We start from the raw sequence: 16294 nt of genomic DNA, 5'->3' as shown, positions 1-16294 counted from the left end.
CGGGGAGCCGGCGGCATACTGCTTTCTAAAGACTCTCCATCTTGACTCTCCTTACTACTTCCTATTTCCTCCTTGTCTCCTAGTCCCTCCTATCTTCCTTTCCTATTGGCCAACAGTGCTTTATTTATTAACCAGTATGAGAAACATATACAGAATGACATCTCCCATCAGAACGCTCTATTTTTTTCCTGAGCTTTAGTGACCTTACTTAATATTATACATATTAAGTCCATTCATTCTTCTGTAGGTTTTTTTGATTTCAGGTTTCTTTATGACTGAATAATATTCTATTTTCTATGAGAACCACATTTCCATTTGTCTGTTGATGGATACTTACATTGCCTCCATTGTCATGCTGTCATAAATAGAAAAGTTCATGTTAACAATTTACAGTAATATCTTGTGGCAATAAAGAACTTGTTTTCCTTCCTGGAGAACAGTAAGAGGCTCTTAATTACTAAGTGTCCTTGATCTGTGTGTCTGGTGTCTATTGTGGTGTATTAACACATTGATCCGGGACTTTGTAAAAATGTGTGGGACTTTAAAAGTAAAGGAATATGTTGCTAGAACATTCTCTATTCAAGGAGAATTTCAGGAGCCAAGATGAGATGGGATGGCTCATACTAAGCAGGAAAAAGGTAAACAGGATGTCTTAGCAGGTAGAGCTAGGAAATGTTGGACCTTGAAATCAAACAGAGAGCCTTGCCCTTAGGATTGGGAATGAAGCAAGCAGGTGTAAACATGAATGGGAAAGCGATAAGATTAATTACATGAAGTATGTTAGCCTGGCAGTCTTATAGAGATAGTGGGAAGGAAAGTGGGAGGCTGCTAACAGTATGCAACAACAGAGTCTATGTAGAAGTGGGCAGAGAAAGCTTAGAGAACATGCAAAAATGTATTCTAATCACTTTGATGCTTGTCTCTCTTTTAGGACTACAGTTATCTCCATGTATTGAACACTTAGCATGTCTGTGACATAGAAAATGTAAGACAAATGTTCCTCAATAGGAGGAATGAACTTTAAACAATGTGTCTTGCTTTAGAACAGCAGACCATCTTCATCCACAAGTTCCATGTTGGTAAATTAAAACCTCTGAGACCAGAAGGTGGAGCTGCTGACATAGACAACATGAGACAGTGTATCACAGCCGTGTGGACAATGAGTTCACAGGCTTTTTTAAAAAGCCATTATTCTCCAAATTGTAGAGGATAATAGTATTTACCCACCATTGTTTTAAGATCTGTGGGTTATATGCACATTTTATATAAATTTAGTATATATGATTTTAGATTATCGTTCCAGGACTTGGACATCAGTTCTTCTTAGATGCTGTGGGAAGGGCTGTATTTGTAATATGGTAAGGTGGTGTTTGGTTGTATGTTCCTCAAGTTTAGCAGAACAAAATTGTGACCTTAGTGCCCTATCATTAGCCTACCTATGGTCAGAATGCTATAAAGACAGAGATGTTTACATTCCTCAAATCTTACCTGGTTAAAAGGAAAAACCAGAATTCAGAGCTGGGCTTTTCATTTCACTAAAAATTCATCGCCCTTACTCTCTTTCTGGTCCTGCAGGAATATATATATATGTACACATACACACACGTGTGTGTGTGTGTGTGTGTGTGTGTGTGTGTGTGTGTGTGTATATATATATATATATATATATATATATATATATATATCAAAGGATATAAACATAAGAACAAATTTATTTATGATAGCTCAGTGCCAGAGACCTGCTTTGTCAGGTGCGGTTTAGATACCAAAAAGGATGTGTGGAGTCAGCCTAAGGGTGTGGGAGGAAAGAGACAGGATCTGAGAGTGATTCAGTTTGGCTGCCCACAGAATCTAATTAAGAAAAGGTTACACCTTTTATACTATATGGTTGCACATAGGATTAAATGGGAGACAAAGGACATGTGATCTGGGATGTGGCTTGAGATCAGGGGTTGAGGAATCTACCATTGACCTTGACAATAGGCAATGGTCACATGTTAATAGAAAAGCCACAAATTCCACTTTCTAGAGGCAAGAATGTCTGCTTTATCAAGCAGAAACTTTCCTTTAGCACACCAGGGAATGGAGACCCTTATCCAAATGCCTGACCTGGGAAAAGGATTTATGGGGCGGAGATGTAAAGTCTCACTATATGGGTCTGTTTTCCTCATGAAGCTCCCAAAAGGGAAGGTTCTAATATCTTAGTCTTCTCCCATTATACTGTCCCATTCTGATTTCTCTGTATTTATTAAATAAATTTTTGCCCTTAATGGTTCTGAATTGTAGACATTCCATCCTTGGAATCAGGGGTTTCTAAAAAATCTCCAACATTCCTGTTCTTGGTGTAAATAGGAGAATACACTGGAATGTCTGACTCCACAGTGGCAGAGATTTTTTTTTTCCCCAAAGAATTCTTTTGTTTCATGAAGCCACCGTTGTACACATTCTAAGGCTTTAACAAAGTCCATACAAAATTTCCACAAGTGGAAAGCCATTAACATTGAGAATCGTTAAAAATGAAAGTGAAAAGGTGCTGGAGAAGTGTGGTCTGTAATGTTGAAATGCCAGGATTTTGTGAAGCAGCAATGATCACCACACAGTCCCTGCTGTCTTTGTGTAGGAGGATTTCTCAAATGGCAAAGTTTTTTTCCCAAACCATTTCCTACCCACTCTCAGGGAGAGGAAGAAGCTCAAGACAGCTCATACTTGGCAAAGGCCAATGACATAACATGAAGCAGAAGAATGCATACCAGAGCTGCTTCCCAAGGTTCTGTCTAACATAGAGGTGTGTGTGTGTGTGTGTGTGTGTGTGTGTGTGTGTGTGTGTGTGTGTGTTAAAGTATCCATCGATCACACGGGAAAACTCTGACTTTTGAGGTTTGCTTTTTCTTTTCTTCTCCAAGCAGTGCTCACTGGATTTTCTTAGGAAAAACTTAGAAAAATGAGTTATAAAACCAAACAAAATGCAAATATAAGCAATGGTATGGTAAACATGAAAACTGAAATATATGTTGTTCTCAATGGAACAAAGAAATAGCCACATATATTTAATCCCATATATTTATTATTCTTCAAAAGATTTGACACTAGTGTGTAAAGTAGTATAGCAAAAGAATATTAGTAACTTTAAACATTCAATTGTTCAAAACAAGATGTACTTCTAAAAAGATTCTTCTTGCCCCACTCATCAATACAGAGGGTTCTCGTTTCATGCCAGTTGGGATGATATTTTAAAATCTTTATAATTTTTTGTTCTGGTTTATTTGCTTGTTTTTGTTTTTTTTTTTTGAGACAGGGTTTCTCTGGATAGCACTGGCTGTCCTGAAACTAACTCTGCAGACTAGGCATAAGAAAACAATACACACTGAATAGAAACTGGATATTTTGTTTTAAATACTAAACAGTACAATAGGATGCTTGTGGAACTCCCCAACAGCCACACAGCTCTGTGGGTAAGCCATCAATTCTGTAACCAACAGCATATATGAAATGACACATCCAGTACTTCTTAAAGAAGACCATCCATATTAGGTAGTTTAGGTTAGGCTGTGATGTTTGTTCTGTCACATGCACTGAATGCATTGAGCATATGAAATTTTCTGTCTGTAGCTCTCATGAATGCGGGAGCATCTGCACTATGATATGGTTTATTTCCATCTCAGTTTGTGGATATGTAAGTCTTCAATGTCTTATGGAACACTTTCTGAGGAAGGTGATATTAATATGGCCATCTGTGTCTCCCTAAGGTGAAGGCAAAACTGAGGTTCAGCTGAGTGTAAGCAATACAAAACTATAGGGAGGGTCTCCTTCCTGATATTCTAATTCTCAGAAGAATTCAGGCCTCTAAATAAAGGTACAATCCACTAGCCTATAGTATTTATGAAGTTCCATACAATGCCAGTCTTGTAAACAAAATTTTGAAAGTTAACTACATTTAAAATATGTATTTATGAGCCAGGCAGTCATGGCATATACCTTTAATCCCAGCACTTGGGAGGCAGAGGCAGGTGGATTCCAACTAGCCTGGTCTACAGAACAAGTTCCAGGACAGCCAGGGCTACACAGAGAATCCCTGTCATGAAAACTAAAACAAAACAAAATATTTATCTACTATGTGTGTACATAGAAAGACAGACAGACAGACAGACAGACAGACACACACACACACACACACACACACACACACACACACCCTCACATATCGTGGTGTTCATGTGGAGATTAGAGGACAGCTTGTCAGACATGCTTTTGTTGTTCTTCCATGGGGATGTTAGGGCTAGAACTGAGTTTGTAAGTCATAGCAGTAAGGACCTGTACTCAAGGGAGCCATCTCTCAGGGCCATGCTGTATTTTAGTAGTTACTTTATCCTACCTTAATTCCACACCAAGTATTTTATTTGAAATAAATTTCTCATACATTTATACATAGTGGATCTTTTCATCTCAAATACAGATGTGGAATAATTACATCCCTCATTTTGCTGGCAGAGCAAAGGACATGAAGAGAAAGACCTCATGGTGAACTGTGGAATAACCTAACTTGGCTGGCTGAGTGGGTTGTACAGAGAGCTTGGCTGGTTGTGGATCTCTCCCTGCACAAGACACATTTTATTCCTTTGCTAATGGGGAGAAAAGTATTTTGCAACCAGCTTAAGCTCTGGACTATCACATATCTTCCATGGCCGCTGGAGATTCTATAGCCTGTTCACTTTCCCAGAGTTCCAACAAAAGAGTAAATAATAAGTAACGTGTGCACGTTCCTTTAGTGTAGAAAGAGCAAGATGGTTGTACAAGGAAGGGTCTGAGTGCAAGTTTCTTTTTCTTATTCGCCTTATAAAATAGCTGAAAGATGCAACTTTAAGGAAGAAAGATCTGTGTGGGCTCACAGCTGTAAAGGGGACAGTCCATCATGATGGTGAAGTCAAAGAGGAGAGCAAAGTGGCAGGAGTGTGATACCAGTACCCAATGTGTTTCACTGAATCAGAAAGCAGAAAGACATCTCAAGATACCACTGCATTCTGGTTACAAACCATGTGCCATGCTTGTAGCTCCAAGGTGGTCCTCAGTCCGTGTGTCCATAAGGACTCACAACCTCTCAAAAATGGTGCTAATACTTGGGTGGCAACTGTTAAAACATTTGACTTTATGGCCAGCATTTCCCATGCAGACCAATGCACCATGTATACTATAAGCCCCAATTCCAATAGTATACAATGTGAACATAAAATTTGGTGCTTTGGTCCTTTAATTTTAAATGGAGATGGTCTCCTTTTCTCTAAATGAAATGCACAACTTATGTAAATGAACTAGAACATTATTTCAAATAAATAAACAGTGCTCTATTACAATAGGATAAGGTAACTATTAAATCATATCACCTCTATTGTAGGAGTTTAATTATTGGATAGACTACTGGAGCTTATTAAAATATTACTCAAGAACAACCATTCCAGCATACTGTGGTATGGAGAGTGTAAAATGATCTGGACTTTGGGTTAATGAAGATCTATTTTCTGCTTATGAGGACTGTGTCCTAGTTTACAAGGTTGTGATATTGTTTTTGCTCATCTAGTATTTTGAATATTCTGAATTGAATGCTCTGTGAATTCCAGGCAGATGTTGACAAAGCAGTGAAGGCTGCACGGCAAGCTTTTCAGATTGGCTCCCCATGGCGCACTATGGATGCTTCAGAAAGAGGGCGCCTGCTGTACAAGCTGGCTGACTTAATGGAAAGAGACCGCCTGCTGCTGGCTGTGAGTATTAACCGATGCCAATGACAAGATGCATAGGACACTTCCCAAGAACTCACTACTCAAACTAGGCAGCTGATTTAGTGAAGAGAGCACATCAGCAAACATCCTGTCTTTCCTCTAGAATTTCTCAGAGCCCTTGCCTGGGTCAAATGTTCTAACAATGCCCTTGATTTCTCAAATGCTGTTTGAGAAATTCTGTTCCTGAAGTATTTTAGGGGGAAATTTATGAATTTGCTAAAAGTGCCAAAATAATGCTCTAGAATAAATTTCATTTATATCGACCCAAAACTGTTTACAATGCTTCCTTCTCTTGCCATATGTCATAACAAAGAGAAATGATTTTCATTTTGACAGGTGTAAAAGAATTCACAAAATAGAATCCGGGTTGAATACTGAATAAAATCAGGCTTCTGTTGTGGGTGCTATTGTAGATATGTCAGTATAGAATATTAATGGGAGCACATTTAGTTGTCTTCTGAAACACACATTTTAGTAAAATCCAACTGAAAACAACATGGTTATCAGTATAGATTTCAGACTACAGATAATTATCTTCATTTAATTGGAATCATTACCATTTTTTGTTAAAAAATTATCATTTCCTTAAAGATGCTGAATTTTTCAGAATATGAAAAATAGTCAATAACTGCTTCAATAAAACCACACCATTCTCAATAGTCTATAGAAAGGAAGCTGTTTTCCAAAATGTAGCTTCTCTCATTTGTCTGTGGCATGAAAGTGTTAACTGCCTCTGTAACCTTGAAAGGTTCCAGAGAATAAAAAACATATGCCCAAAATCATGTGGGTGTAGAATCTGGGGGAGTGGACAATATAAATCAGAGGAGGAAGAGCTTTAGCTAATGAATAATCACCTGTGGAATGTAGAATTCCTAGAAGACCTTTATAGTCTGAATGAAAATAGAAGGAAGAGAAAACACTACAATACTTTATATTTTGACTATTGAAATAGTTATGACCTTGTTGCCTAAACAGTAGGATTGCCATTGCAAACTGCTAAGGAAATTCCAAGAATCCATGGTGAGAGATGTAAGTATCACATTTGGACCAACAAACTTTCTATCTGTGGAGAATATGGCAATAATTACTTAGGCATCAAGAATGGATGCAATCACCAAATTGTCTCTATCATTGCCTGGAAAATGAGATCCTGTTGGAATTCTTATATGACCAGAACACTACCAACCATTTTCTCAGTTGTGTACCTGTGGAACTGAGACAATTGCATAGACATAGCTTAGTAGGAAGGGACTCAGAATGTGACAGAAAGAGCACAAGGGTCAAATGATAGGAATCTCATTATCCCCTCTACAATGATCTTGCTATGTGATCATAAACAAGTTATTGGGCTCTGTTTTAAAAACAGTTTAGTTGAGATGATTTGTGACTTCTTATAATTACAAAGTTCTCTTACTTAACTACTAAAAGTATTGACCATATATTCTTCTAATTTACTTTTATCCTTATAACATTCCATACATTTATAAAATGGATATTGATCATATCCACCCACAACTACTTTCTATCAAATCCCCTTAGGGCCCCTCATGCCACCTAAATGACTACTTTTTATATCCTCTTTCTACTCTTCTGAATCCAATTATGCTGCTGCTCATTCATACATGAGTATGTCATTATTTATTTTTATTTTAACTTATTTCCTGTGTATGGGTATTTGTCCCTTATGTGTATATGCACTATGTGCAGGACTGCTGCACTTAGAGGACAGAAGAAGGCATAACATTATATGTCATTGTAAATGATTGTAAGCTATCATGTGGGTGCTGGGATCAAATTGAGTCTTCTGCATTGGCATTCCACAATCTTAACCACTGAGCCATCTCTCCAACTCTATCAAGCAATGTTCTTAATCTAATATTCTTGTTGCAATTTTACACTGTGGTTTGTCTTCATTTTTCAGACAATGGAGGCAATCAATGGTGGGAAAGTCTTCACCAGTTCATACATGTTTGATTTAGGAGGCTGCATAAAAGCACTGAAGTACTGTGCAGGCTGGGCAGACAAGGTCCATGGTCAAACAATACCAAGTGGTAAGTATACTTAGAAAGCTAGCAGGGTTGGTGGTGGAGGCAAGGCTACCATCACAGAGATGACACCATAAACTCTGATAAAGATTTCAAACAATAAGGCAGAGATTATTTTTCCCTTGACTTTGAATAAACACATTTCTGAAGAAGGGAGTCCAATTGAATAAATAGTTTTTTTTTTAAGTTTAGATTACCCATTAATCATGAGAAAAATAAAACTGTAGAGAGTGTAAATAGCATTAAAGTAAGAACATTATCATATAATCAATTAAAAATTCAATGAGGTGTCCAAATGCTCAGATTTTTCAAAGCTGGCCACTGAAATCACATATTTCCATAACAACATTGATATTCTTCCTATAATGCAATTGTTTAAGACATTTGGTCTAGAAAGAGGCAGGTATGCTACTGGTGCCCTTTTAAGCTCAGTGTATTAAAAAAATGATTTATATTTATATGTTTCAAAACACACAAAACAAGGTAAGAACATATTTACTAGCTGAGTTTAAAAGGTTTGCATGGAAGTATTTGTGCAAGTTTTATTTAGTGTGCATATAGTAGAACCAAAACTTGAAAAATATTTCAGCTGGAAAAGAATCAATAACTGGAAAAAAAATCTATAAATGGAAAGACTTCAGGCATCCAAGTAGTTCACTTCCAGTTCTGAGACTAATATATACTTCCAATCTCACTGCAGGATTGGTCTTCAGGAAATAAAACAATGTGACAACAGAGATACCAAGAAATGGGCTTTGTGTGGCTCTTACTCCACCCTTAGGAAACATAAAAGAAGTACCTATAGTTCTTGCCAGGAAAAGTACTTGCTATGGCAGAGGCACCTATAAAGGAAGCCAGAATAAAACACAGAACAACAAAATTCCCAGGGTAACCACATCAAAGTAAGGCACTGGAATAGGACAAACCCAGATGGAAGAGAACTATATTTCACTTCAAACAACTTTTCTTTTTCATAGATTAAGAGATATTGCATTTATGTTTGTTAGGCAAAAGAAAAACCAAGTAAGTAGAAAGACTGCTTATTCTGTGGAGATATTTTACTATTTTAAATCATTTAATTTTTAAAAGTTAGTTCTCCTGGGAGATTTGAAATGCTGGAAACATTTGCATGTGTCTCTGCCCTTACTCAAACAGAACCTTACTTCCCAGTTCCTTTCTGTGTTACTCTGTGAACAAGGGTGATATAGAAGGCAGCCATCTTGCAATACAAGAAATGGAATGTTTCTTACTCTTTAGAATCAAATTGCTATTTGATAGCTCCATTCTTTATGTTAATGTTAGACAGGATATTTCCCTTTTGCTATTCACTGTGGGGCTCCTCTCATACCAACCTCACAACACCCTGGCACTAGTGCATCCCGCATTCACCTTTAATGGATGGTGTGTCTGCTCTGTTTTCCAGATGGAGATATTTTCACTTATACAAGGCGTGAACCAATTGGGGTGTGTGGCCAAATAATCCCTGTAAGTTCTCCTTCATGACTCCAATGGTGGAAAGAAAGCAGTAGTTACATTTGATCTGAAGCCCATCCCCATACAACTGAAGCTTGTGTGATGGTTATGTATGAAGTGAATTCAATAAGCTTGACTTCCTGAAGAATAGATTTCTGTAACTTTGCTTCTTGGATATGCGCTAGCTGGTGCAGACCCCCCTCTATATGTTGCTGTACTTTGAGGGTGTGTCAGTGTTGCCAAATAAGCCTGAAGTGTTGTTTTGGAAATTGTGCTATGTTATGGTTTCATGAGCTGTGCTTTGTAATCATGTGGCAAAGGCTTATTGCAGCTCATCTGTGCTGGGACATGTCAGTGCACACAGCAGTGCTCACTGCTCCCAGCATGTCTGTCTCCTCCTCGAGACAGTAGTTGTGGACAGTAGCAGCAGCAGCAGCAGCAGCAGCAAAATTGTTCAAATCACGGAAAATGTCCTTTAATTGAAGAGAAAGGAATAGCCACCATGAAAATTGGAATAGTTTGTGTCCTGTATTATATCTTTAGGGAGCAGTGTTGGGTACTCAAAATTCTTCTTCTGCCAAAAAAAAAAAAAAAAAAAAAAAAAATCATGTTCTTGAGGTAACCAGTTTTCCTTCAAGATTCAAGATTAACAAGATAGTTTTAAAAGCTAAATTAAAAACATTGAAGCATCCTGAAGGTTTCAGAATGGCAGTGACTCTTGTTTAGTGTGACTGAATATATCAGTGTATTTCATAGAACTGTTCAGTACTTCAAAGGCTTAGAAAACACACAAACACACCTATGTCACTCCACCAGCTAGGAATATTGGATAAGTTTAAACACTGGCTTCCCCTGTTTTGCTCTGTTGTACTGGAAATCTAACCCTGAGCCTCACACATGCTTTTCTACATGCCTGCATTTCTTTGTTAACTTGAGGACAACATCTAAAGGAGAGAGGACTGTTTTTACCACTCATGGGTGGTTAATGCATTAAATAGAGAAGCAGTCACATGTACTATTTCTTACAGGTGGCCAGTAAGTTTGCTGAGATCCAAACTCAAGCTTTGACTTACTGGATGTGAACTTCATTTGCCTTTAACAATATTTTTATTTATCTTGAGTTAAACATAGCTCTGTGTTGTGGAAAGTGCATTCAATATGTCCATGGATGTCTGGTGTTAGTCTCCAGGATCCAAAAAGTAAAAATGAATTCTCCTAGACATACAATGTACTAAAATATATTATAATTAGGTAAATTCAGTAAGTGTTCTTTATGGAGGTGTAAGGGAGAAGTTATCATATCTTTTAAACTATCTGTAACATTTGTCATGTTTAATTATATACAAAGACATAAAATAATGTCTTCCTTGTAGAATAAGAATTCAAAATAACATGACTTAATTAAATTCATAAGTGTTTTCCTATTCCTTTCTATATGTTTAGTTCAGAACATTCATCATTTACTAGTTGCTTTTAACAATGAAGGTAAGTGAGATAGGTCATATACTTACAAAGAACTTACCAATTTTCTATAAAGGCAGGGCATTTTAGAAACTTGTTTGAGACAATATAAAATTGTTCAATTTTGCTTTCTAGTGGAATTTCCCACTGCTCATGTTCATTTGGAAGATAGGTCCTGCCCTTAGCTGTGGAAACACCGTGATTGTCAAACCAGCAGAGCAAACGCCTCTCACTGCTCTTTACATGGCTTCTCTAATAAAAGAGGTGAGTCTCCAGAGTCACAACATGCAGGAAAATGCAGGATCCATTCCCTTCTCCCTCATTTACTTTATATACCTCACTCCCGCTACTGTGAGCTTCACTGTTCACACATGGCTGCTGTCCATGCATGGAGATGAAAGCAGGAGAGTGTCTTTTGTCAGCCAGCACAAACATGTCTCTATCTAAATGACAGAAGCATTTAGCCAGTCATCTTGTAACTTGTCATTTCTGTTGTTCAAGTCTCCTGAGCACAGTTCCAAGGAAATCATGACATTCTTTCAAATGCTGAAATATTAACTGGCCTGGTTGCTTCTGTGAATTGTTTCAGTTATCTTAGTTTGAATGTGACTGAAGGTTAGAGATCATATGTGCCAAGAATCACTCGACCATCCTGAGAAGAGAGGCTTTGCCTATGTGATTTTTTTTTTTTTAATGATTGAACAATACCTCTAGGGATTTGTCACCTAGCTGCTCCACCTGAGATTCAACACGGGAACACTGAAACTGTACCTGCTCTTTAGCTTTTCAGCTTTGCTGATGAGACTGAAAGACTTCTTTCTATGTACATACTTTATCACACTTTTCTGGATCCTCTCACTGAGGTCTCCCTTCTGACATTTGACACAGATAATCATTGGAGCTATGATCCATTGATGACTATTTGGATTTGCCAGAAAGGTTTTCTCAATAATACCACCTTGAAGTATATTTTCCTGTGGAAAAAGAAAAGAAATAGTAATATTAAAGAATAAACACATGCAATTTTGTGTGTAGAAAGAAAACTCCTATGGTTATAATAACAAAACTGCTTCAGTCATGTAGTCGTGCCTCTGTTGGGAATTAAATTCTTGATCCACTGACTGTTTGCCTCTTAACTTGTAGGCAGGATTTCCTCCTGGTGTGGTGAACATTGTCCCTGGTTATGGACCAACTGCAGGGGCAGCCATTTCCTCTCACATGGACATCGACAAGGTGGCCTTCACAGGATCAACACAGGTAGTACCAGTCTCCGGATGCCTCATCTCTAATGAGAACAAGCTTGTACTCTGCAGTTCTTTCTAAGCCAACACTTCTTAAAACAAAAGTCGTTTCAAGGATTTATTCCTTATTCTGTTCTTGAAATATGTTTATCAAGCACAAGTGGGTGAATCTAGGATAAAGGAAAATACTTGTTACTAATTCAGAAAGATTACTATTTTCAATGTGTTTATTATTATCTCTTGGAAATATATCCTCTGAGCTTGTCTGATAAGTGGTAAAAGTATCTGGTAAAACCTATAAAATTTACCACAGTGATTTATATGAATGAGTGAAAGTTCAACCTCTAGGTGAAGAAAACTAAATAGTAGAGTCTCACCCTTAGCATCTTATTTAAGACTATCTACCCAGCACAGCCTGAGAGGGAGACAAAAATCCACTTCCTTCCATGTTTCTTCTGGACAGCCTCAGTGTTCTGTGTGCCTGAATTAACTATGGATCCTTACAAAGCTGAGAAATAAGAAACAGCCCAAAAACACTCTAAGAAGAAGTGGCGGGTGCAGGAAGAGAAACAGGCTTGAACATAAATCTGGATATTGCATGAGTTTCTATTAAAACAGACAATGTAGAAAATACCCTGTTTCAAGTAAAGTCAAGTCTCAGTCACCCTACTTGGTCATCACATTACTAGTTATTCAACCAAAAAGACACTGCACGCCTCATTGGCCTGGGTTAAAAGTGAGCAAGAATAGACCACACTAAGCAGTGAATACCTACAGGAAGTAAATAGGATGGAGAAGGCTGTCAGATACTTAAAGGAGATCAAGGAAAGGAAAACTTATCTGAAGCTAGATGGGTGCAAGACTTGCTGGAGATGTTGAGGAATATTTTCTGCTTTAACTACTTGATGACTGAGAAGCAAGAAGATTTTTCTTAATGAGCTGAGGTTAATTTGATTTTCTTATATTCATAGTTGCTTCAGTATTTATTAAACTTCTCAGAAGTTGAATTGATAAACATTAAGTTCTAGTTTTATTCCATTCTTGACCTTCTAAAACACATTTTCTTTGTTTTGCATGGACAGTAGAAAAATAGTACATAGTGAAAAATCTGTGATTGACATAATGGTCTTTCTAAAATTGCTGCACTCAGAATATTCTGTGGGGTAAGAAGATGTGAGGATGTATAAGACATGCTGATAATTTTTGTAATGGTGATATCATATCAGGGATGAAAGAGGCAGGCAGATAGAATCTTGGGATTTCCCACCTCCTGCATTGGGGGAATCCATGGCTTATATGGGTCTGAAACCTATGCTGACTCCTCCTGTGCTAAAGGCTTCTGGTCCTGACCCCAGATGTAGCATGAATGTTCAACTGTCATAAGTGATCCTGAAACATGAGCCATTTTGAGGCCTCTTCATATACCCCGCCACCCAATAAAAATGGAAATTAGAAGATCAAGCAAAATCTGGGTTCAAATTCCAATCTTAACTTTTATAGGCATCATATCTTTGCCAAATTTGGCTTTCTTTATTTGAAAAGTAGAATGTAATATCTGGCTTTCTCAGTTTTACTTAATAAAAATGAGAACCCACCAAAGAAGACATTTAGCCCCTTCTGAAAACTCGGGAAACTTCCTGGTCACTTTTGTTTCCCCAGGCTTTGGTTTGTATGTGGGCATCTGCTCCTGTCAACCACCTCCCAGTGTTCCCACAATGCCTTGGTGCTCCTATCTGAAGTTCTAAGAAAATCATGAACTAGACAATGTTTCCACTGGCCTTGCAGGACAGTGTCCTTATAGATTAATCTCTTTCTCTTGTCTGGCTCACCTCAAAGACTCCTGTTCAGGGTTAGCCACAGAATGGTGGCTTCTATATGACAAAGCCATAGCAATATGCTTTTAAAAGCCACAGCAAGGATAAACATAGCACTAGTCCAGTACAAATGCTTTGTGGGAACTTGTTCATTTGTTTTCCTCAATGTTTGTTACCTGACTTACACTAAAGTTCCTGAACCATTTTCAATCCAGAAGCAAATGATAGATTGCATCTTCTGTGGTCACAATCATGAAACAATCTAACAAAAAGAAAAAAAGATTAACATACCTTAGATAATAAGAATTTTAAATAATTCATTTCTATAAAGAACTTTAGCCACACTGTATAATATATATTTTCCTAAATACTGGTCACCTCTGTTTCACACAGGATGCAACAAGAGAGTGAACAGTTTGGATTCTGCCATTCTCATTGTCTTCTTCAGGAAAATAAAATTATACTTTTTAAAAGTAAGGGTATAAAATCATGGGATAAAAATTACTTGCTTGTTTTCTGAGAAAATTGAAGCAAGCCTCAAATTGTCCACCTGAATGTGCAACCTACATAAAATCTTTATTCTTTCTTCATATTTCTAACCAAACAACTGTGCTACACATTCTTTGCCATGTGTATTGTAGCTTTACAAAATATCCTCTGGTCTTAACTCCATTAACCATTACAAGATTTGGCTATGATGGCAGAACTTTTCTGCTAAACTGATCAGGTACCTCCAAAAAAGATAAAATAAGAGCATATTCACTTTTTAAATGAAAATAGTCACAGAGATTGTGCCACAGAGACTCAGCATCATGGCTGACACCACTACCCCCACAAGCCAGAATGAACTATCCAGGGATACACTGTCAGAAATAAAGGACAGAAAGTAAGGAAAACAACAGTCTGAAAGAGAAGTAGGGAAGCCAAATTTCAGGTAGTGCTTCCCTGGGACACATGACCAGTTTTGTTTATTTCTATTCATTTAATTTCAGGAATTAAATTTAGATTTATAACAACATTAATAAAATGAAAACCTTCGTAGAACGAATATCTTTTCTGTAAAACAAAACAGTATCCACATAGGAATAATGTCATCACTTATAAGTGTGATAGAAATGATCCATTAAAATCCAATATGTAGAACAGCCCAGGAAACAGAGGATTAAAGAAGCAAATGGGTATCTCTAGATACCGGGATACAAATGTTTCAAGTAGAATATCATCATTGTGAACATAATGAAGTACACTTGATTATAAAAGCTGGATTTAAGGATGGAAAAGGAAAACTAATTTTTTTAGAAAACAACCTTCAATTGAAGGAACCCAAAGAGAGAAAGTAAAATAAGATGAAACCAATGTCTTTTAGATGAAGGAAGTGGAATTAAGGATGAAACTAGAATGCCAGCATTCCCAGCTAAGGGCAAGAAGAACACAGAGATCAGAGGCAGCCTGTTTCTTTTCTATCCACTGTGAAGATTGCCATGTGTAGGAGAAACAGGAGCACAGTGCCAAGAACACAGTGGTGAAGGAGGTGCCCAGATCCATTAACAGTGAGCACATTGTGATAAACACACAGGGCCATAGAAAATGACAGTCTGTTGGGAAAATTTTGCAGATATGTAGGATACCATTTGGGGTATGCCAGGTGGGTTTTCATGTGTTTCTTTGGGAGACTGGGGAAAAAGAATCATGCCCACTTACAAACACCAGACAAGAGGTCAAAGAGAATCTGTACTAAGAGGTGAGCCCAAACAAAGGAAGAACCAAGTTTTATAATGTCACCCAGAAGGAAGAAAAGTCATTGCATGAGGTGTCTGGGGATATTTGTGATCAAATATAGAGAGAAAGTTTTGATGAACATGAAAAATAAACTCTTGTCAGCCCACACATGAAAGTCAGTTCTCAAGTTGCTCTTCTGCCCAGGAGCATTTTATGATTTTCATCATATTTTCAGACTTGATGGTGGAGGCTTTTACACCTGAAGGTGCCAGATCCTGAACAACACCATTTCATGTATCTTCCAAATTAAATTAAAGGGTGATGTAAATGTTCTATGAATGGAAAGTATTAAAACAACCTATTGACATGAGAACAAACTAAGCCTCCTCCTATGTGATGTTTGGGTTCAGGTTGGCAAATTAATCAAAGAAGCTGCAGGGAAAAGCAACCTGAAGAGGGTCACCCTGGAGCTTGGAGGAAAGAGCCCTTGCATTGTGTTTGCAGATGCTGACTGTGAGTACAAGTCCCTTGCTAGATCTCCCCTTCCTCCTCCTGATGCCTGTGAATGTCACACTCACCTGGAGTCTTGCAAATGACTTTGCTTCCAGTGTAAGTAATTAACTAGAGTCTGTGGTGACTCTGCACAGCTTTTAAATTGATCCTGTAGTATACAGCTGACAAACACTGAGAAAATTTTGTCCTGAGTTGGAATAGCTTACTATTTCCCAGTGTCAACCTGAGGTAGTATAAATGTACTGCATCTAGAATCA

General features: G+C 37.6%; 1 protein-coding gene across 3 annotated transcripts in view; it reads left to right on the top strand.

Annotated features, from left to right (window-relative positions):
* Positions 1-16294, top strand: part of Aldh1a1 (aldehyde dehydrogenase 1 family member A1) — a 117082-nt gene that overhangs the window by 88845 nt on the left and 11943 nt on the right. For all 3 annotated transcript variants that reach the window (XM_051200160.1, XM_051200159.1, XM_051200158.1), the window contains 6 exons: positions 5613-5753; positions 7693-7822; positions 9240-9301; positions 10886-11014; positions 11894-12007; positions 15935-16037. In XM_051200160.1, the coding sequence (XP_051056117.1) occupies positions 5679-5753; positions 7693-7822; positions 9240-9301; positions 10886-11014; positions 11894-12007; positions 15935-16037 (613 nt within the window). In that variant the 5' untranslated portion in view covers positions 5613-5678. The remainder of the gene's footprint in view (positions 1-5612; positions 5754-7692; positions 7823-9239; positions 9302-10885; positions 11015-11893; positions 12008-15934; positions 16038-16294) is intronic.

This window comes from Phodopus roborovskii, unplaced genomic scaffold, assembly GCF_943737965.1.
Source record: "Phodopus roborovskii unplaced genomic scaffold, PHOROB, whole genome shotgun sequence".
NCBI lineage: Eukaryota > Metazoa > Chordata > Mammalia > Rodentia > Cricetidae > Phodopus > Phodopus roborovskii.
Note: the sequence above shows the minus strand (reverse complement) of the source record. Positions and strands in the feature narration are given on the sequence as shown.